The sequence below is a fragment of the Podarcis vaucheri genome, assembly GCF_965113315.1.
Source record: "Podarcis vaucheri genome assembly, chromosome: 10".
In the NCBI taxonomy this organism is placed as follows: domain Eukaryota; kingdom Metazoa; phylum Chordata; class Lepidosauria; order Squamata; family Lacertidae; genus Podarcis; species Podarcis vaucheri.
This window is the reverse complement of record NC_138748.1, coordinates 62,761,675-62,783,533: the sequence shown is the minus strand read 5'-3', so window position 1 is coordinate 62,783,533 and position 21,859 is coordinate 62,761,675. Positions and strand designations below refer to the sequence as shown.

The 21,859-nt window shown below is 42.1% G+C and overlaps 1 protein-coding gene and 1 long non-coding RNA gene across 33 annotated transcripts in view; both read right to left on the bottom strand.

Moving 5' to 3' along the window:
* Positions 1-639: 639 nt before the first annotated feature.
* Positions 640-21,859, bottom strand: part of C2CD5 (C2 calcium dependent domain containing 5) — a 90,925-nt gene continuing 69,705 nt past the window's right edge. For 15 of the 32 annotated variants that reach the window (XM_082238742.1, XM_082238714.1, XM_082238725.1 and 12 more), the window contains 10 exons: positions 21,256-21,317; positions 19,533-19,631; positions 18,597-18,686; positions 15,980-16,067; positions 14,958-15,044; positions 7,032-7,073; positions 5,061-5,162; positions 3,948-4,135; positions 3,163-3,309; positions 640-2,101 (listed from right to left, as the gene is read on the bottom strand). In XM_082238742.1, coding sequence (XP_082094868.1) covers positions 1,958-2,101; positions 3,163-3,309; positions 3,948-4,135; positions 5,061-5,162; positions 7,032-7,073; positions 14,958-15,044; positions 15,980-16,067; positions 18,597-18,686; positions 19,533-19,631; positions 21,256-21,317 — 1,049 coding nt within the window. In that variant the 3' untranslated portion in view covers positions 640-1,957. The remainder of the gene's footprint in view (positions 2,102-3,162; positions 3,310-3,947; positions 4,136-5,060; positions 5,163-7,031; positions 7,074-14,957; positions 15,045-15,979; positions 16,068-18,596; positions 18,687-19,532; positions 19,632-21,255; positions 21,318-21,859) is intronic. The other 17 variants (XM_082238727.1, XM_082238729.1, XM_082238721.1 and 14 more) reach the window with 7 other exon arrangements.
* On the bottom strand, positions 7,080-10,409 carry LOC309541518. The gene is made up of 3 exons (XR_014223787.1): positions 10,371-10,409; positions 8,505-9,288; positions 7,080-8,227 (listed from the first exon to the last, which is right to left on the bottom strand). It is a non-coding gene; the product is annotated as an uncharacterized lncRNA (long non-coding RNA).

The following is a 21,859-nucleotide window of genomic DNA, read 5'->3' as shown; positions in this document are numbered from 1 at the left end:
GGTAAAAAGTTACTGCCAAGTATGGTGGATGTTAAAGCAAAGAAAACGGGGGTTCCCATAGGACTAGAATGAAAAATAGCTTTCATATGTCAGGCTATTTCCTCTATTTCCTGGCAGAACTTCAGCGATTGAAAAAATAGAATAGGCAAGTGGTATGACAACAGTACACAACATCGATTTTTAGAAGTTAGAAATGAATTAAGATAAAAGAATCAAGAAAACTGAATCTGTGTCAGCTTTCAAGAAGTCACCAACTCCATCTATTATGCCAGCTGAGACCCTACTTGCTGGACGTCACTCACAGAACTTTGAGGGGGGGCCCCTCATTTAATTTTTCTGTTAGTGCACCTGTTGGTTACCTTCTACAACCTGTGAGACTCTAGCAGTCAGTATGTCCTCAATGTATCTCTGCAAAGCAGCTCCAAGGACTGTGTTCCACAATTGCTTCTAGCTACAGTATTTCTACAAAAACCAATAGATACTGAGAGATGTGGTTATAGACCCATTGTAATTAAGGGGCCTAAATTCATTAATTTCAGTGGGTATTCTCTGAGCATGATGAATGCAAAATATACAACTGATATAACCCACCCAAAAATCGTTGCATGCTTACCTCCTCACCACCTCTCCCAAATAGCAAATCAGGATTATCTTTTTTTTTTTTAAGAAAGAAGCTTTATTATGCAAATAGGAATGTGATTTTCATCATTCTCATTTACAACGGAATCTCTGAATTGGACAAATAATAGATAATTTCTGTACCTAGATCTAGCAAAATGTCATCTATTTACATTCAAGTTTACATCTTTTCTTCAAGTTCCACACTGGAGGCCATCAAAAACACTTCAGCTGGGCTCCTATATGGCCATGAGTGAGGGAAGAAGTGCATCCACAGGTTTTCAAAGTTTTTCCTACAGCTACTTATCAGTTGAAGAGGCAAGCCAGTTTTAATAAAAGTGGCATGCCTGTTCAGCCAAGTGATTGCTGCCACAGAAACTTTCAAAACATATTTCATGCTTTAGCATGCATTTACCTCCCCTATCCACGCATGCAAGTGTCTAGGATTGCATCTGTTAATAGCAGTTTCTCAGATCTATGGATTGTTATATTCTATCAAATCCCTCTGGGTGTGTCTAATCCTCTGTTTACTGCAGCAATCCTCATCTTCCTATTTAACACCATCTGTGAGTGGTGGCCTTTCTAGAATACTGCTCTTTCTCCAAGTTTCCTTGTATTTGCAACCTGTGAAATCCAAAGCCATGATTTCCTCTTCAGACGCAGCTAGGATTTCAAGACTTCAGATAGCAGATTTTCATCTACCGCTATTGTTCCAATAACATAAAATGTCAATAGTTATCTGAACCAGTTATTTTATCATAATTCTATTTAGCAATTTAAAATTTAAAAATGTACAATAGAAAAATATTCAATAGTTCACAAACATGAAAAAACATATTTTAACATGCAGCTACATCCAGTCTGTCCAGTTCATGTGGGCGATGGTTGTCACTAGTTCCAAAAGCTATGTTTACTTTGCATGTTGCGTATTTGGCAGTGCTGTTGGAACCATCTTTTCCTTTCTCAAAACACATGGAGAGATTTGAATTTCTCAGCTATATTCCAGTTGTAATATAAATCCTCTCTTCCTCCCTCTGAGAATGAGTAACATTTGTTTCTGATAGCTTCCAAGTAAGATTTTTTTTTGTTCTGGCCCTATAATATACAGGGCGATATCCTGATGACTTCAGTTCTGATGAACATCTGCTATTTTCAGTTCTTCCTTTAGACAGATGTTCTTTTGTGTGCACAGGGGCTCTTACGAAATCTGATGGACAGTATGATTGCCTCAAAACAGAGCAGTCCTTAATATAAGGAGTGTTGCTGATTGAAAAGAAACAAATGAAAGCCATGGCATCTGACACTTTGAAGATAACCTCGAGGTATAATTAAATCCATTTCACTTCTTCATGTTGTAACTTACGGCATCTTTTGAATTGGTAGGTTGAGAGCCATTTGTGGAGAGCTGGTTTGCTGCTCCTTCCAATTCCGATTCACGTATAAAGATTACTGCATCTCCGCTGACGTTTATTAGGCACTGTGCCTGCAAAGACAGAAAGCGGGCATCCAGTTATATATCTTGTAGATTTTAAACAGAATCTTATTGTTTACACAGGACTTTAAATTGCGCAAAGAAATTCCTGCTACCGGACAAGGTCTTTGTACCTCTTTGCTGCCAGAAGCAGCCAAGTGCTGACAAAAAGTTTACAGATGAGCAGCTGCAGCAACGCTAGCAGAGAAGGAGCTTTCTGCAGATGGTTACAGCAGAGGCCAAAACTAGTAGTACTAGAGATTCAGAGGCTTCTGATCACACAGATGGTTTCTGTGTGAAATGGCCTGAGTAAATAATTACTTCCTCTCCACCTACACCAGCTCATTTTGTGAATATAGGGCCCTCTCTAAAAGCCCCAACAAATAAACATTTGTTTTTCTCCAAGCTAAGGATGCTCAGCCTTTTCAGCCTGACTTTTCATGTGTTTCCATCTGAATTTCTTTGAAAGCTGACACAGCAGAAAGCTACAAATTGACAATTCGCCAACGTCCTTTTGGGAATGGTACACAATGTTCAAAAGGCCTTTGGATCCCAGTGCAATAAATGCAGTTGTTTCCTTTTTATCGGGATTTAAACCTCCTGTCCTTAAAAAGTGGGAATATTATATATATATTTTACCAAAACTGTGATGTTTCTTGGAAAATGCAGTCCTCCATTCCCTGTGCATCTATTGTGACTTCACACACAAAAGGAGCCAAATCATGCAGCCACGTTTATTAGCCAAGAATTCCAGTAGCTACAAACAAATGAAAAGTCTAATGGCTCCATTTTAAGGTCTAGGGGCCGTCACAAACCCTTTAGAGAAGGGGTGGGGGACCCTTTTGGACTTGTGAGCCAGACTGTCATCTGCCCCCACTCCCGAGTGCCAACCCACCTGTCAATCACTTGACATGGTGTGATTAACAGGTAGGTTGTTTTCTTAGCAGGAGTTCTTGACTGATTAGTCAGCAGAACCTTACCTGGATGCCAGTACATTGCAAATGCTGCCAGGCTTCTCTAGTCCCTGACTGTTTATGTGCAGACATACAGTGTTCTCTTCAAGCACCATTTACCTGGTTTTTGTTTGGATTCTCCATGAACACGCACTGCTTCATGATGTAAGAGACAACGGCATTTCCCCCGAGAGCTGCCACGTGAGCCCTTACCATTGCAAAGACCTCAGCAATGAATGCATGCAGGAAACCGCTTACACCGCCCTCCTATAAAAACACACCAACACGCATTTTAGTGGAAAGGCACTAGTAAAACCATCCCCAGCACTTACTGTTCTTTAGTTTCAAATTTATTCTAAACAAGTGAAAACTAATCAACAGTTGTTCCAAAAGAGTTGTGTCGTTTTTCTCAGTCTTCTAAAGCATCATTCAGAGTTAACACATACTTTGAGAACTACTACTTCAAACCTCCAAGTAAACAGTCTGATTTATCAGCAAAAAAGCAACGAACAACCACAAATAGCATTCAAAACCATACAAGGAACAGATGGGACTGTGTGACAATTTGCTTAGGCTCCCAAAACGTTTGCTGTTATTGTTGCCTTATAATAGCATATCTGCATATTTTTCAAATTATCTAGCAGAGCTATACTGTGGATCTTTTCTGCAAACACACAATGAAGGACTGGGCTAATCTGCTAAAAAGAGCACAAAATTCAACTGTGCATTGGCTTTTACTTATAGTGAAGGTATATGGAGATACGATAATCTGGAATCTGCTCAAGCAAGACTTATGCCCTTTTTCTGTTAATTCTGAATTGCTGAATCTCTTGCACCCAGCATAACTAAAACCCAAGATCAGCCATGTTAGCCATGAGAGAAAGGCGAACTCCAGCGCAGCTTACCTCACGCAAAGAAGTGGTTTCTCGTATAAAAAACATGTTGATTATTCCAAGGTATTTGGTTATTTTTGCCCCAGCGATGAAAGAAAGAGGTGTCATCTTAACAACTGGCACAGTGGAACTCATGCCGGACGAGCCAGAACGACGGGACTGTCCTTCTGTCAATGGACTTGGCTTGTCGAATGAAATGGCTACAAATGGCAGAAGGGAGGAAGGAAAGAAAGAAGAGACAGAGAATGACTACTCAATATATGGACGGGTTGCATCGGTAGCTCCAACAGATTTAAGCCTTCTTCATGGTTTCCACATAGCTTGGTGACAACATTCAGCTGCCCGTGATGCTCAGCCATAGAAAAGAAATAACCATGCAGCACATGCAAACGAGAGACAAAAAGCTTGAATGGGATTTAATTTTGGAAGAAGAGTAGCATTCCTGCAAAAGAAAACACTGAGGCCAGCAGCTGCACATACAAATGATCAGTTATAAAGTGAAGACACAGGTAGTGCGGAGGGAGGGAGGGAGTGGTTGGGAAAGGTATCACAATTTGGTAAAAATTTCTGCTAGAGGGAACGACAAAAAGTCTACAGGAAAGAGTGTGAAAGTTGACACGTTTCTCCAGTCCAGCATTTTTCAAATTTTGGACAAATTCTTCATTGCTGTCAGCTTCCAGGTAAATCTTCATCTTGGGTAACTAAAGCAAAAGTCATACCTGCAGCCATTGAACTACTTAAACAAAAATTAAAAACTCACCACTTTGTAATTCAGTGATTGCTGCCACAAATATCATGCAGGTGATCCTTGCATAGTCTGAAGAATTTCACTGATGTATACATACACTTTCTGCCACACTGTATGTATACCTTTTAGTTGTACAATTCACAAGCCTATTTATCACCTATATATTTACTGGCAGTTTACTTTTGGAGCACAGAACAATGTGCTCCAAAATCAACCTGGCACTAATGTTTTCAAAAACAGACGCTGTGTGTCTGCAGCTTTCACACTCGGACACTGATTTTGCAATGCCACTACTGGGTAGGAAGCTCCACCGTTTGCCACTGAAAGATCAGAACTACGCTTCCAATGATCAGAATGTGGTAGAAATGACCGCCTACTTGTCTTAATTGATCCACGCCTTATGGTCTGAGCTTTCAGTTTAATGAATTCTATCCAGCTGTTGCATCTGTCTGCAAAGGAACTGTAATCAACTGATGTTGCTGGAAACACAGACAGAAAAACAAAAGGAAAAACAAAGGAAAAAAATATGGGTGATGCCCCTTTGCCCATTGCAGTGCTCCTTCTGATGAATCAATTATCTGCATCCAAGAATAAGTGGTTTTCCAAGAAAACACAGTGCTTGCCTCTGCTTGGACATTACCAGTAGGACATGATTCACCTACGTAGTACGAACATCTAGAAACATCATCCCTACAAAAATGCATACATATCTTGTTTTATCCATTTCTGCAGCAGTGAATTCAAAAGAGTACCTGCTGCCATAAGACTGCCTTGCAGTTTACTGTAACAGTGCTTTCAGAGTGCTTGACAGTGCTTCAAGAGACGCCCTTTTGGCAACTCTGATGATTCTGTGAATTATGTCCAACATTTCTGAAAGTTACAGTGCTTGGGATCACTGTGGAGGCTTCTACAAGGCAGCACAAATTGAGCCTTCTGCTGTATGACGACCAGCAGGAAGATACTGCACAAGTACCTTCCACTTCCCAGATACACCAATTTCAGGCACTGGTCCAGAGCAGAGACTAGACAGGTCCCACACAAACTGCCAATGGGAGTCTGCAGGGCCACCAGCAGGGACTGCAAGGAAGCAGAGATTACATGAACAGATCCACACAGTTGCTGCAATTTGCAAGAACTAATTGATCTGGAGGATCACTGTGACTGTACAAATCATGGCACCAGTGTACATGGTCCCCACAAGCTGTTTCGTACAGCTCTCTCTTCAATGTGATCCCTGCTGGGTGAGTGCTTGCTGGCTGCAGTTTGAATGGGGTCTGCTGACTGTCTGAACCAGTGTTAAGTGCTCAGTGTTGTGATATGTTTAGTTAATGAATACATCATGAAATGATCTGTACTGGACAGATATAAGTGGTGTGAAATACCCAGGTAACATGATGTTGTGAATTCAGGTGCAAACAGTAGTCAGATGGGACAGAGTCATTCAGCTCTGAGCACATATTTTTAAATATAAAGGATATTTTCACTATAATAAACAAAATAACTGGCACAGGGCTGCATGAATGAGGGAACTCCCATATAATGTCCTTCGGATATCACACCTCACCCTCAACAGCATCCATATTAGACAAATCTTTTAAACAAATAAATGAAAAGTATTTGCACCCTTTTGGCAACAACTTTGACGTTTTGAATCCAACACCTGGGGTGCCTTGCATGGCCACTCAAACTCTTAAACCCAAGCTTATGAGCTTCCCGGACAAGCTCACTAGATCAAAAGTTCAGCAATTGTTTTCAGCTTTAATTTAAAAATCACAGAACTCCTCCTGATAAGCAGGAAATAAAATATACTGCAGGTAAGCCCCTGTTTGTGCTGTTGAAACACCTCTTCCTTTTCATGATCGTTACCCTCGCAGTGAAAATTGAAGGTTTGGTCCCGTCCCCCCGTCCCGTCCCCCCCAGATTACTGAGTATTCCTAGGCAGGCACCAAGACTGGTATCAAGAATTCCACAGCAGCATGTATTGTTTATGTATTAACTGATCTTTAGTTCCATCCCCTTCCAGTCCTCCGTAAAAAAACAACAACTGAGGAATTCAATATAACATTAAAGGAAGATGAAGAACTGAACAACCAGTTATTCTGAAAATTGTTCTGGAAGACAAAGGGACAATATAAGACCACCCGTCACTTCTATTTCTAGCTGTCCCTAATGTATATAAAAATACTTTGATGAGCATATTCAGATATCAATAAGCCACATCAGAGCTTGCTTTCCAAGGCAACTGGTACATACTTCCTGAATGCTTGAAGCCACATCCCAAGTGTACCCCCAACAGAGCCAGGAATGCATCCCCTGTTCTGGCTTATAGCTAAATCAAGGAAACTCACCTCTTTGGACAGCTGTGTGGGAACTTGCATTCTCCAGGTCCTCTAATAAGACAAAATGAATTCCACTGATATGACATAAGAAACATTAACTATATTAATACAGATTTTTATTTCATGTCAATTTTAAAGTGAGTAATCTGCTAGAGAAATCCCTGTGTTGTGTTTTCTGGTTTTATTTCACACAACATTAACTTTGCACAACCTATTGTTCACAACAGAATACAGTAAACTTTGTACTACATTCAAGAGGGACTGATTTTTCTTGGCAAAGCGTCTTTGGATATCACCTTAAAAAGATTCTCTTCTAGTTCTATGGGCTTCCATACTTAGAAGGCTCTCTGTTTAAAAATAGCAAGGGATTGCAAATCTGAACTACAACTACTAAAAAAAGAAGCATGTAGTCTGCGAAGTTACTACATTTACTCCCTACGCTCCATAGAACCTAAATGTATAGAATGGCGATGCAAGAATAAGGATTAATGCTTAACCTAACATGGAGGGTTAACACTGATGGAATAGGCAGCTAAACTGAAAAAGCAGAGGGAGCAAGGATTGATAATCACAGATAGAAACAGAATAAACGATAGAATGATGCACTTATGCACGTAAGTTATAAAAGCAGAGGCTAAGTTCTAAAAATCTTGGAAAGAACGGAGTCTAAATATCTGACTTAGCCATTTTGCTCCCCTGCAGAACCCAAGACTGAGCCCAACAGAAGAAAGAAAGAAAGAAAGAAAGAAAGAAAGAAAGAAAGAAAGAAAGAAAGAGAGAGAGAGAAGGGTAAATCTTTGTTGCAACTACAGTATGTAAAATTGACCCCACTAATTGGTGGGGAAATTTTAACAGCTAGTACAAGTTTTTGACACAGATTAAATTTATAAGGTGTGTAACCTTTTAAAAATTGTACATGATAAATATTAAAATTTGTGAGTTTCTCTCACAAAATTTTTGTCAGCGAAAGATCACAAGGAATGCTTTTTACCTCTCAGAACTTAAAGCGGAAGCTGAGCATGCAGAACTCTTCTCTTTCTAAGTATCCCAAATGTTGGGAGCCAAATTACCTCTGTGAAATCTACCATAAGTGCATGGTATAATTACAGAACTGAAGCTTTAATATATAATCACAAATGCAAGGCTGCTGATAATCCCTGGACTTTTGTGAGCAGAATCTGGGATTCCTAAGAAACAATCTATTTCTTTATATCTACAGTGGTGCCTCGCAAGACGAAATTAATCCGTTCCGTGAGTCTCTTCGTCTTGCGGTTTTTTCGTCTTGCGAAGCACGGCTATTAGCGGCTTAGCGGCTATTAACGGCTTTAAGAAAAAGGAAACAAACTCGCAAGAACTCGCAAGATGTTTCGTCTTGCGAAGCAAGCCCATAGGGAAATTCGTCTTGCGGAACGACTCAAAAAACGGAAAACTCTTTCGTCTTGCGCGTTTTTCGTCTTGCGAGGCATTCGTCTTGCGAGGTACCACTGTATACTGTATCTGCCTTTCTTCGTGGGGTAAGGGACTTTTATGTCCTGCACTGCTACCCCCTTCATAGCTTCTAGGCTTCTCTTCTTCCCGTATGAATCTTCCTATTACTGAATCCTGACTCTGCTATAACTCTCCACTTTCCACTAAAAGTGCCACTCCAAGCAGGGTGCCCAATTCTAAGCCCTCATCACCACCATCATTGTTTCATACCCTGCAGTTTCATCACATGGTTCAAATCTGCTGAACTGTTTCTTTCCTATGCATTTCCTCTTCTCTTTCAAACATGATCTTTATTGTTCATTTCTGTTTTGTCCTCAGTCAGGTCCCTTTGACTGAGTCTTGTTTTTCGAAGCCTAGCATGGGGTGTACTCATTTTTAGCCAAGTAATTTATTACTCAAGCTCTTCTGTAAGAACTGCAGGCTAACAATAGAACATTTTAAAAAAGCCCACCTCAACTGTTTCTAGCAATGGAGGCATGTGCCCTGACTGGCATGTATCCAATTATCTTTTGCATTGTTATCATTTCTACACCACATTCTTTCTTCTTCTGAGTCCAACAGACCCAAAATTAGTTATGTCTTGTTCAAATGAAATAAATTCTAATCCTGGAAGCTTGTGTTTACCTTCATAATATTTAAGAGAGCTCATCATAATTATTTTCAGATGAGCTCTCTTATTTTCAGAACTTTTCACCAGGGTGCTGACATCTGTAAGTTGGTCTATCAGTTCACAGGGCAACAAGATGGATAGGAATCCAAAAGGTGACTACAGTGGTGCCTCGCAAGACGAAATTAATTCGTTCCGCAAGTCTCTTCGTCTTGCGGTTTTTTCGTCTTGCGATGCACGGTTTCCCATAGGAATGCATTGAAAATCAATTAATGCGTTCCTAGGGAAACCGCCTTCAGACCAGGTCCGGGGACAGTCTGTCCCTGGACCTCTTCTGAAGGCTGGGGGGGGGGGAGACAAGGGCTTTTCTTCCCACCTCCAGCATTTTAAAAAACCCTGGGACAGCGGAGGACTTCTCCGCTGTCCGGGCGATCTTAAAATGCTGGCGGGCGGCATTTTAAAATCGCCCCGGGACAGCGGAGGACTTCTCCGCTGTCTGGGGCAATTTAAAAGCCCCTGGGAAGGCAGGTAGCGGGGACAAAGACTTTCGCCCCCCGCCCGCCTTCAGAAGTTGTTCCCGCCCCCCCGCCCGGCTTCGCAGCAGCGCTACGAAGCCCAGCGGCTGGGGCAGGTGTTCCCGCCCCCCCACCCCGCTTCGGAGCAGCGTTCCGAAGCGGGGAGGCTGGGGCAGGTGTTCCCGCCCCCCCCCGCCCGGCTTCGCAGCAGCGCTACGAAGCGGGGTGGCTGGGGCAGGTGTTCCCGCCCCCCCGCCCGGCTTCGCAGCAGCGTTCCGAAGCGGGGTGGCTGGGGCAGGTGTTCCCGCCCCCCCCCCGCCCGGCTTCGCAGCAGCGCTACGAAGCCCGGCGGCTGGGGCAGGTGTTCCTGCCCACCCCGCTTCGGAGCACCGTTCTGAAGCGGGGCGGTGGGGGAAGGTGTTCCCGCCCCCCCCCGCCCCGCTTCGGAGCACCGGGAGAAGCTATCTCCCCGCAGCCGCTTGCTTCAAAAGAGGTCCGGGGGCAGCGGGAAGCGCTTCCCGCTGCCCCCGGACCTCTTTTGAAGCAAGGGGCGGTGGGGAGAAGCGATCTCCCTGCCGCCCCTTGCTTCAAAAGAGAAGACCCGCTGTCCCCGGGGCAAGCTTCGTTTTGCGAAGCAAGCCCATAGGGAAATTCGTCTTGTGAGGCAACTCGAAAACGAAAAACCTTTCGTTTTGCGAGTTTTTCGTCTCGCGAGGCGTTCGTCTTGCGGGGTACCACTGTACATTTGAACTCCCTGGCTTAACCCATGATCTGCCACATATTCATCTCATACAAACTAACCTTGTGGCAACCTCTCCCTATGTTCATTTATGGAGCATCAGCTGCCTTGAGGCAGTGGATCCCAATAAAGCCAGCCTTCCTCATCCCTCGCTTTTCCCAACAGTAAAGGAGACAAAAGACATTAGAAACCACTGCTTTGAGCAGTTTCTGAAGAGGGAGGTAGGCAGGATATCACAAGCAGCAGAGACAAATGGTTTCCCAATCTCCTCTGATGCTTTCAAAGAGCTGCTCACCTTCTTCTTTGCCTATGCTGAAAGCAGCTGTTGCCAGAGGCAGTGCTCTGACTGTCACTTTTAGACAGTCATAGACAAGTTGGCAGGCTGGTGGATTGAATCTGACCCGTGGGCCACTGGTTACCTCACCATGGTTGAAGTAATTTCTACAAATCAATGTAAATCATGTCAGTTCTTTATGGAAGAACATGGTTTAACTGCACTATTTCACTAACTTAATCTGCACTTCTGTCAACCATAAAAAGGTTATGTTTCAGCCCAGGCTGGAGAATCTTAAGCCAGGAGAATAAATTTCCTCTATTTTGCATGTGTGCCCTTGGCAACTCTTTATTAGTGCAGCTATACACTAGACCAGCACCATCAACATGGGTTATGTCAACTAGGGCTCATTTTATCCACATGACAGCAGCAAAGCAAAGACTGACACTAAGGGAGCTATAACCAATCCTTGCTGTCTGATGATTGCGCACATATGATGGATGTGCTTGTAAACACAAAATTTGTCATATAAACACTTTGTATTTTTAAGGATACATTTAAAATTGTGTATGAAACAGTGCTAGGTGTGGGGCTTTGAAGAAAGCTAGGAAATACCCTAGGACAAAAATGTGATGGGGAGGGGCCATACTAAACACACATCAGGTGTTATTGGACTATAGATTTCCTAGACATACATGCCTACTTAGCTAATGTCAACACACCACAGCAATACTTGCTGTGTGCATGCAACTCTAGAGAAAAGTCATGTGTGTATCTGTGTGAGAAGTCAAGGTTTTTTTCACCTTGATTGTCCCAGTTTTTGCTTCCTGGGGTGGGTTGTTGTTGTTTTTTCTTGTAATGTGCAACAATAAATATGCAACAATATGAATAAAGGAATGTTTGCACTTTTATGAAGGTGCATATGTGTTGCCTGTGTGTATGTGTACATATAAAGACTACGTGCCTGCAGTTGTGAATCAATCTCACTTGCCTGATTAATTGGAGTGCAATGCTTCCTGCTTGGTAACAAATTCAGGCTGAAGCCTTCATGAACCCACAATGTACATGGTACAACGTCAACAGCATAACTCAGGTTAAGGTCTCTCTGTTTTGGAGATACAGGGCCTGTTCACATGCTACTTTTCCCCAAGAATATAGCAGAAATGTGAAACAGGGCTTATGCACACTAGCCTTCTTTCCTGCATACTTTACTACATGCAGAACATAATGCTTTAACTAGGCAACAACATGCTTATTTGTATGCAGAAGCTCCCTGATCCTTTTGTAATGATGCAAGTTTGTCTCAAAGCTGCTGGGAGAAAGCAGGGAGGGCAGCAGGCTATTAGTCAAAACACAGGAAAAAACAGGACCTAAGTATTATGGTAACGCAAAACAATATTCCAAGACCTTATGGAAGGCAGGTAGGCAATTGTCCAAGCTGTGTTTTCGTTATAGAAATTGAAAAAACAGGACCTGATCAGGCAGGAATTTTATTTGTAAGCTGCATATACCCCTTTAGCACCATTACATTAACACTGCACTCTGTGGGGGTTTAGTGAGAACGTAATAAATGTTTGGTTTGTTGATCTATTATTTTGCCTGAAGTGCAAATGAACTTAATAATTAAGTTCTCACAGGAGCTCAAGTAAATTATGAATCATAAATCAACTACAGATCTTTCCAAAATAAAGAATTCCCTTTAGAGAATGGGAGGCGTTGATACGAACCTTGATGATCTCACATAAATGCTTGCTGTGTTTCACAGAACATCTATGGTTAATGTTAAACACACTGTTTGCTGACAAGGGAGTAGACTACCCTCTACTGGCCAGCAGTTATTTTACAAATAGGGTCTCCTACTGATCTTTGGAAAAGAATAAGCCAAATAAGTTAACAACAGTGAAACCCTGCAAGAAGGCCAAGTTTACACAATGAAAGACATGGAATTCCAGAAGATTCTGATTTGTAGAAAGAAGAGGAGGGTGATTTGGTAAACAGAAACTCAGCAACAGGATAGATTTGTAGAAGCATTTGTGTGGTCAATAGTGCGTCGCTCCAGAAGCTTCCTCGAGACATTAACTGTGTAATTACCTCACTTGGCAATGACCTAGCATAATCTGTTAAAACTGACTTTAGGGATAAGAGTTTCCAGAGGATAGCCATGTTAATGAGTTGCACAGGAGCATTGTTAGGTACTTAAAAGACTTGGGGCACAGGTTTATGACACAAATTTGCAATGTATGTAACATGCAAATATAGGCTCACAAGCAAAGTTTACCTGTCAGGGCTTATTCTGAGCTATGGGCTGCTTATATACATATTAAAATTAAAACAAGAGCCTCTGGGAAAATTAGGGTGGTGGTTGGCTGTGGTCTCCTGGGCATTGCACTTTGGAAGACTCCGGCACCTTGTGGGATTCGGGTCTCTGGGACACTCCCTAATTACACTCCTGATGTTGTAGTAAAAACAAAATGAGTCTTGTTTCATAAAGCATAGTGACCATTCACAAGAGCAGAAATTGGTGGTCACATATCCTATATATCCTGCATTAATTAACTGTGGTAGAACAGATCTAGTCAAGTCCAGATGGAGAAAATTATTTTGTTGCTTTATACCAAAAAAAGTTATCAAAGCAAGCTACGACAATAAAATCCATGCAACTAAAATTCATAACAAATACAGTATTTAAAATCTCTAACAGACTAAATGTTATTATCCACAATAATTAATGAGCAAAAATACATTTTCTTCACATACAATTAACTGATTAAGTTCTCATTCAGCACTTTCCTGCTGGAGCCTCCCTTTGAAGTTCATTTGTTGAACATACACCTTTCAACAGGATGAAACCTCACACAGTGGTGCCTTGCAAGATGAAAAGAATCTGTTCTGTGATTCTCTTCGTTTAGCGGTTTTTTTGTCTTGCGAAGCAAGCCCATTGACGGATTAGAGGATTAGAGCTATTAGCGCTATTAGCGTCTTATCAGTTTATTGGATTAGTGGCTTAGAAAAAGGGGGGGAAAGGGAAAAAACCCGCAGGAACTCGCAAGACCTTTTCGTCTTGCAAAGCAAGCCCATAGGAGATTCGTTTTGTGAAGCACCTCCAAAACGGAAAACTCTTTCGTCTAGCGAGTTTTCCGTCTTGCGAGGCATTCGTCTTGCGGGGCACCACTGTATATCCAGCAAAGTAGGCTCTTGCCACAAACACCTACACCATGATAAAACTGTTCATCTTTTAATGTATCACAAGACTCTTTGTTGATTCGGGCTGCAATTCTATGCCCACTTACCTTGAAGTAAGCCCACTGAAATTACTGGGACTTGCTTCACAGCAGACATGTATAGTGTTATACTTTTGACCTCCTTACAGATGTGCTATGTTGACTTGAGTAGCAAAACACTTTCACAAGAGAGATGGCATTTCAAATTAGCTTTCCAATGTAATGCTAATATCTCTTTTTCTAGGTAGTTATCTGCTTAGACCTCCATCAGTTTAATGCAAAATTTGGAATATTTATTCCAGCGAGCATTACTCTACACTTACTTATGCCAAATCACATACTTTGCCTCACCTTCCTAGTTTGAATTAATCATTTTGTGGCTCCCCGCTGTGAAGTCTACAACCTCTGTATTAGGATAAAGATTTAGGACAGGCTTCCTCAAACTCGGCCCTCCAGATGTTTTGAGACTACAATTCCCATCATCCCTGACCACTGGTCCTGCTAGCTAGGGATCAGGGGAGTTGTAGGCCAAAAACATCTGGAGGGATGAGTTGGAGGAAGTCTGATTTAGGATGAGGGTGGTGGAACATTTCCTTTCCTTTGCAAAATACCTGGCAAGGCGTATTGTTAGTTATATCTGCCTCTCCAAGAGAAATAATCTACAATATTTACAATTCTTAAAATTCCAGAAAGACTTGATTCAGACTCAACAAAACCCATCGCTTCAGAGCACATTTTGTAGTTAGATGAACCACCTCATACTGTTCCGAAATGCAGCTGTCTCTAGACTAGAATGGCTGTTTGGCAGCAGCTCAAAGCAGCATCAGAAGAGCAGTAAAAGAAGCGCAAGGTGTTCCTGTTCATTTGCTCCCTCTTCAGCAGCAGCCACCCTGTTTTTAAAAAGAGACTGCACAGCGGACATATTAAGAACATTTTGTTTCGCCCTCCTCACATATCCGGAGGATGAAGTCTATTTGGCAAACAAAAAACTTGCGTTGCGTAGCAGGGCTACTTCTAAGGTTGACAAACAAAAAAGGAGCAAGTGGATGTAACACAAGAAGATAAGCATATGGCCTTTTTCTTTAACAAACCTTTTGCTGGCGAGAATTGCTGGGGAGCATGAGGATCAGAAGAAAGCTCCATGGTAAACTGTAGCTGTTCTTCGTTGTCTGTAGAAGCTGGCAACAAACACAACAGAAGAAGAAAGGCACAAAAACATTAATTTATTTCTTCTTTACAAAACCTACCTACAAAAACAAAACAAAAAAACCCACAGACTTGGTTGTATCCAATTAAATTGTCCCTTTAGTGCAAGGACTTATGCCTGCACAATGGGACTTCCTCTTCCTCTCTTCTGCTCCCCCAATCTATTCTGGATTTACTCTGGGGAGAAAAGAAGATGACCTGCTGCACAGTCAGAAGTCACTGTGCTAACAGGACAACTTCGTTAGCAATCCACTGTAGTGGAAAGCAAAGAGATGTTCACTAATAACTACAGTTCACTTAACTGATTAAGTAGTACCAGCAGCTTCTTTCTAAATATGCCCTGAAGACCTGTGCCCCTCTGGAAAAATCACCAGTTAAATTGAGATATCACGCCTTAAGGTTAGCCACAGGTATTGCTTCAGTTGATGTTAATTCTATTCCCCAGAGGCATGAACACAGGGCACTTTAATGCAGTTTACTCTCAGACTCACACCCTGTAAGCCACTGCACACACTACAATTAATCAATCTTAATCAAGGCATGGAATTAAATACATTTGAGTTTCAATCCACCCGCAGCATCTGCATGCATCATCACCATCCCAGTGTGTGTGTGAGCAGCATAAATGTATGATTGTTTCACTTGCTTGTGAAACATGCCACAGCCTGCAAGAAGTAGTTAAAAGCAAACCTGAGAATGATAAAAGCTGCTTGACCGTAATGATTTCAAAGATGAAATATGTTGCAGCAACGTTAGGAAAGGGTGTCTAGGCTGCAGTGCTGCACCTAATGACACCCACTTAGGCCCAATTAAATAAATGGGCATCCTGAGATGGCAGTGACAATGAACAATTATAGCACACATAACAGGCAAGAGCTGACAGTTTTAAGTTCCTCAATGTGTTTACCTCTTTGTAATGTTTTTTCTGCAGGAGTTTTAGCTGCTTGCAAAGCTTGGTGTTTGTCAAATGTTATTGCAACTGCTGTAACAGTGACCTGCAATTGTAAATATAATGTTGTCAGGTTTTTATTCCTTAGACTTTATTTCAAAGTTTAAAATTAACCCCATCTACACTTTGGGCAAGGGACGCGGGTGGCGCTGTGGGTTAAACCACAGAGTCCAGGACTCGCTGATCAGAAGGTCGGCAGTTTGAATCCCCGCGACGGGGTGAGCTCCCGTTGCTCAGTCCCTGCTCCTGCCAACTTAGCAGTTCGAAAGCACGTCAAAGTGCAAGTAGATAAATAGGTACCGCTCTGGCGGGAAGGTAAACGGCGTTTCCGTGTGCTGCTCTGGTTCACCAGAAGCGACTTAGTCATGCTGGCCACATGACCCGGAAGCTGTCTGCGGACAAATGCCGGCTCCCTCGCCTATAGAGCGAGATGAGCACTGCAACCCCAGAGTCGGTCACAACTGGACCTAATGGTCAGGGGTCCCTTTACCTTACACTTTGGGGAGATATACAGACTCACATTGTGCAAACCTTCACACTTTGCTTTTTAACTTAACCATGGCATTTTTCTTAACTGGTGGTTAATGGAAATCTTCACTTGCTGATCTCAGCAGATGGCATGCTCAAGGGTGAAGGAGCCAACTGGGCTTGAAGAGGTGTTGGGAAGTGCACCCCCACTGGCCCTCAATGGGTGCCAGTCCAAGCTCATTTGACCGCCTGGGGGACAGAGACTTGCCATGAACCAGAACTTTGTGTCTGTGGACCACACCAAGTATTTAAATACTGGACATGCCATACAGAGACACATTCGTGTTGGAGGTGACTTCCCTGCTCACCCTCCCTCTGTCCCATACTCTTGCTATGGCCATCAGCTGTCCCTAGTTACCCTCCACATGTTTAGCTGTTTGAGGGGGATTTTTGGCCTTCCTCATCAGTCAGGATGTTTTGCGGCGTTTTTATTGCCAGAACATCTGTTGGTGGGTGAAGGGCACTTGGAAGGAACAGCAGTCATGTGGGGGGTGGGGCGGTGGCTAAGGAATATTGGGGGCACCAGTTAGGCCTTGGCCCCAGCTTAGAGGCAGGGCTGCCCGTCACCCATCCAGGTTCTTGGATGAGGCCTTCCTGAAAACGGCCCACATCAGGGTGAACCCCTGATGCCAGGGGACTCCTATGAGCATCCCACAGCTGGTGGGGCTGGGGAGAGAAATATTCGGCAGCGGGCAGGCTGTCCAGTTAGGTGATATTTGCCCTATGCCTTGCCAATCCTGGACTCTCATTTCAGGTGCAGTGGGTGCAAGACATGTTTGAAAGCAAAAACTTTTAAGGAACATCATAACCTAATCACTATGGATTGGATCCAACCTAAGGTTGCACTTGATCTTGCCTTCTTTTTAGGGTTTGTGTGCACTGGACGGAGGTTTCCTCTACCAAGCCCTGCTAGTTTCCACCGATGGAGTGATGCCAGTGTCACCCCACTGGCAGGGAACTCTCTGTTCTGCATGAGAAACATGCAAGTGGGCAGAAGTGCCACAGGCCGGATTGCCAGCAGCCTGCAGAAAGCCCCCAAATGGGGTAGCGGCTGTGGCAGCCTGGAATCTGCTAGATCCAAAACTAGCACCATGGGACAGCATTGGGTCTGATCACTAGCCCCATGTCTTCCACCCCCAAAATCAACAGAAACTGATGGCAGGTATGACTGTAATAGTCTGAATCCAACTCAATTATCTTTCAATACAAATTACTCCATTGAGTGAGCCTATTTTGATAACTTGTAATTAGAAATAAAGATGCCTGGGACTGTGTAAAGGAAAAATGGTAGGCAAATAACTATTCAAGGCAATGGTACTTTGTATGGCTGATTTGAGATTTTATAAAACTTCTACTCTGCCTTCCTCGCAAGTTGGCCCAGGGCAGCAAACCACAAAACAGCACATTTAAAAAAATAAAATACAAGCATTACAACCATCTGAAAAACCTTTTAAAATAGCAAAACAGTTTGTATGCAACAATGTAATCATAGTAAGGTTTTGTTTCTGTCAGCATTCCTCACAACAACTTTGAAAGAAAGAAATTTAATTAAACATGATTTCACCATACTCTGGAGCATGCAAATAACTGGAAAAGTTAGAATGCAGTCAAACCTCTCATTTAAATACAGCAATTGCTAAAACAGGCTCACAGCATGGCCACACATATTTTAAAAGGAAATGGCAATGAGCACTGCAATTGCATGGAACCACATGAACATTTCTGTGGAGACACATTTAAATTATCAAAGTTATATACTATGTCCAGGGCCTTGCCGAAAACAGCCACATTCTTGAGAATGTGTGTCCTACAGCAACTGAGCAGTGAAAAGGAGCATTACAACTGTCATTCTCCAAAGTATCTTCATAAACTTTGTTTGCTAAGCAGACCAAGCTTTTAAACTCAAAATAGTAAAACTAAATGGTTGGGAAGGAGCTTTCAGCATAACCTGTGTCTGATTTGACCAGTTTTACTTTTTCAAAGTCAGCTCCTGTCACAGATTACTGTGAAGAGCTTCAAATACAAAAAGGTGAATGGACTGGCTTACCTGAATTAATTCATCCTCTGGAAGAGCAACTGTAAAATTTACATGGCACAGACAGCAAGGAATCATAGATCGAAGTTTAAAATACAGGCTCTGTTGAACACAAGAAATTAGTATATATTATGTATCTAGTATGTTCTGAATTGGTGGAAGTCTGGTTTCATTTCTTTGTAGCCCAATTCTAATTCCCTGCTTCAGCTACATCAGTGTGAGCAGATGCTGCCATCTACCTTTAAAGTGTGCGTGAATCATTTTGAGTATGCTGTTTTTGGCATACTTGGACCCTTGCCTGTAGTGGTTTGCAAAGATATGTTGGAAAGATTTAGACATTTGGAGATATATATTGCAAATATGTATGGGGGGACGACTCAGTTTCTTACAGTGGCATTAAAATAGAATTTAAGAATCATCTGATGACTTTGCTAATTACTGTATAGTCGCCAACCTTTGTCACTCCATGCTGAATGTGTGGCTTTTGATCAAACTCCAGAAATGCCCGTACAATCTCTGCCACAGGTGTTGTGCTACTACTGGATTTGTATGTTGTCAGTGGTTTTCAGGAATGTAGTTTTGGTGAAAAGCACCCTTCATGTTTTAAAGTAGATAGCTAATGAATCACATACACTCTGGTGTCTTAACAAGAAAATAGATGTAGACTTGCATTATCTTATGCGCTATTTAACATTTGCATATGATTTCCTGAGACCTAAAGTTGGAATGGACCAAGTTAGCCATCTAGTACAACCCTTTGCTACGAGGCTTTGCCCACTCACTCGCCAGCATTGTCCCTTTCAGTATTAGCTTATGAAATCCACTCCAGAGTTTGCCACAAGCAGAAAAGTAGGTACTGAGACATGCCAGAAAAGTAATTCTAGGTACCATCGGCAAAAAAACTTAATAGTTCAAACACATCCATAGTTCCAGCAGCCATTCATTTACCTTGAGCAGATTCTCACAGAGATCATTAAAGGTCTTGTTGAGTGTTTGGTTTGTTAGGGTAACATTATTAAGTCTGGAGACTCTCACTGACGTGAACATCTGAAGCAGAAACAACAAATTAAACGAGTTGCCGTTTAAATATAATTTTATTACAGACCATATAAGTAATTAAGGTTGAGAGAGGTGATGAAGTTTGTTGTTGCTGCTGTTTTAAATCCAGGATGACTTAACACAGATAGGACTTGTCTGCTCCATTTTACAGTACAACTAACAGCTATGAACCTGTGTTGGTATGTGCAAGTAAATTCTATATGTGCTATATATTTATATAATGGAGGGGGCATAAGTTTGTACCAGAGAAGGGAAAGATTAGGAACATAGTTTAGGGTTAAACTTTTAGGTTTGGTTTCAAATATCTGTGAGCTGAAGGTGCAGGGGGGTAGTGGAGAAACCCACTAGCATTTTTCCAGAAAAATTTCACATGGTGCTAAAACAAAACTCAACCTTGATGAGCACTTCTGTGGAGTAATAGTTCATTTGCTTGATGCTGTTAAAACTGTTCTCGATGGGATTACACTCATACCCACACCAGGTTCACAGCTTGAGGACCCTCCTAGGTCTGTCACAACAGACCCAAGTTACATCAGTGGCACATAATGTGTTTCACCAGCTTAGGCTGGTGTAGTAACTGGGACCTCATCCATGCTCTGGTAATGCTCCAATTAGACTACCGTAACCTGGTAGATGAGGGTGGGGACATGTTGCACTTGAACACAGCTCAGAAACTGCACAGAACGCAGTTGGTAGGGCACTAACTGAGACTGGTCATCAGGAACAAAACCTCAGCAATATTGAATATTGGCTCCTGGTGCATTTCAGAGTGCAATTCAAATTGCTAGCACTTAGCTATAATGCCCTATACTGTTTGGAACCCAGGTAAATGGAACAGTAATTACTCCCATAGCAACTTGCCTGTGTACTAAAGTAATATCGCCTCCAACTGAGGTGAAGTGGCTGGCAACCAATGAGAAGAAGGCACATTTAGATGTGGTGCCTGGGCTTGCAGGGCATGCAAACTATTTTATTTGGGGCACCAAATACGTTTCCTCCTCAAATTTTAAAAACAGTATTTCCTGCTTTGTGTGGCTTTTCCCTCACTACAATTTATGTTTTGATCTTATGCTGTATTATTATTATTATTATTATTATTATTATTATTATTATTTGCATCTTTGTAAAGTGCCCTGTAAACCTTTGTTGAAGAGAGATATTCAGGTCCATTCATTCATTTGTTAAGGTTGGTTTCATAGTAGTTCTCATGCCTCATCTTGAGCACAGTTTGCAAAAGCCAAACAATCTCTTTAGCCATCCTCAACCTGTTGCTTTCCAGTTGTTGGTGATGGCTGATAAGAGTTGTAATCCAAAATATCTGGAGGGCAGCAGGATGAGGAAGGGGACTCTAGTGGAAGGTGCAAAAATGGCCCTTCTCTGAGTGGAAGGGCACCTTTAGATACAATCCATCGTGCCACCACTGGGCCATAATTTTTGATAAAGAACTGATGGTATGGGGGATCTTGCTCCTATAATTTTTTTACATGGATAATTATTCTTATGAATGCTAAACACTGTGTTAGACACAAATCATTATTTAGGTCTGAGATTATACATTTCAGTATGAAAGAAAAGGCATTTAATTTTTATTTTTGCATGCTTTTTTCTTTACCTGTATATCAGAAGTCCAGTTATTTATACCAGGCATAATTTCTGTGTTGCAGCTATAAAATCCTGCCAAATCACATAAAAGGTATTATTTTTAATATCAGAGAACATTATTATGGTGCTGTGTAACATGATCAGCTTTCAAGTTTTGTGTAGCTAGATTTTCAATTAGCATAATATATCAGAAAAACACAATCCAGAAATATTCTGCACAAATATGTGTGCTAATCCTTAGAAAAAGTAAGAGTACGGAAAGTTTTTAAAATGCAATGTCAGGGCTGGTTCAGCTGCAGGTCAGTACGGAGACTCAGAGCTGAGCAGTAAAATCTGTTGCAGCCTCAGCCCCCACCTCCCCTACATCTGCCATTTTCTGCCTCTTCTTCCTCTCTCTCACTCAAGCCTGTTGCTTGTTCAGCATTCAACCATTCTGCCTCCACCCCTTCATCCTCTGACCTGTCTTCCGTTTGCCACCAACATTCCCTGGGTTTGGAGTCTTCCTCTTCTATGGCTTCATTAGAGGGTTTTCCAGCTGCAGCCTCCCACCATTCCTAATTGCCCAGCCAGTCCCGGACATCCCACTTGTGAAAGTGGCCAGGATTACGTATTTT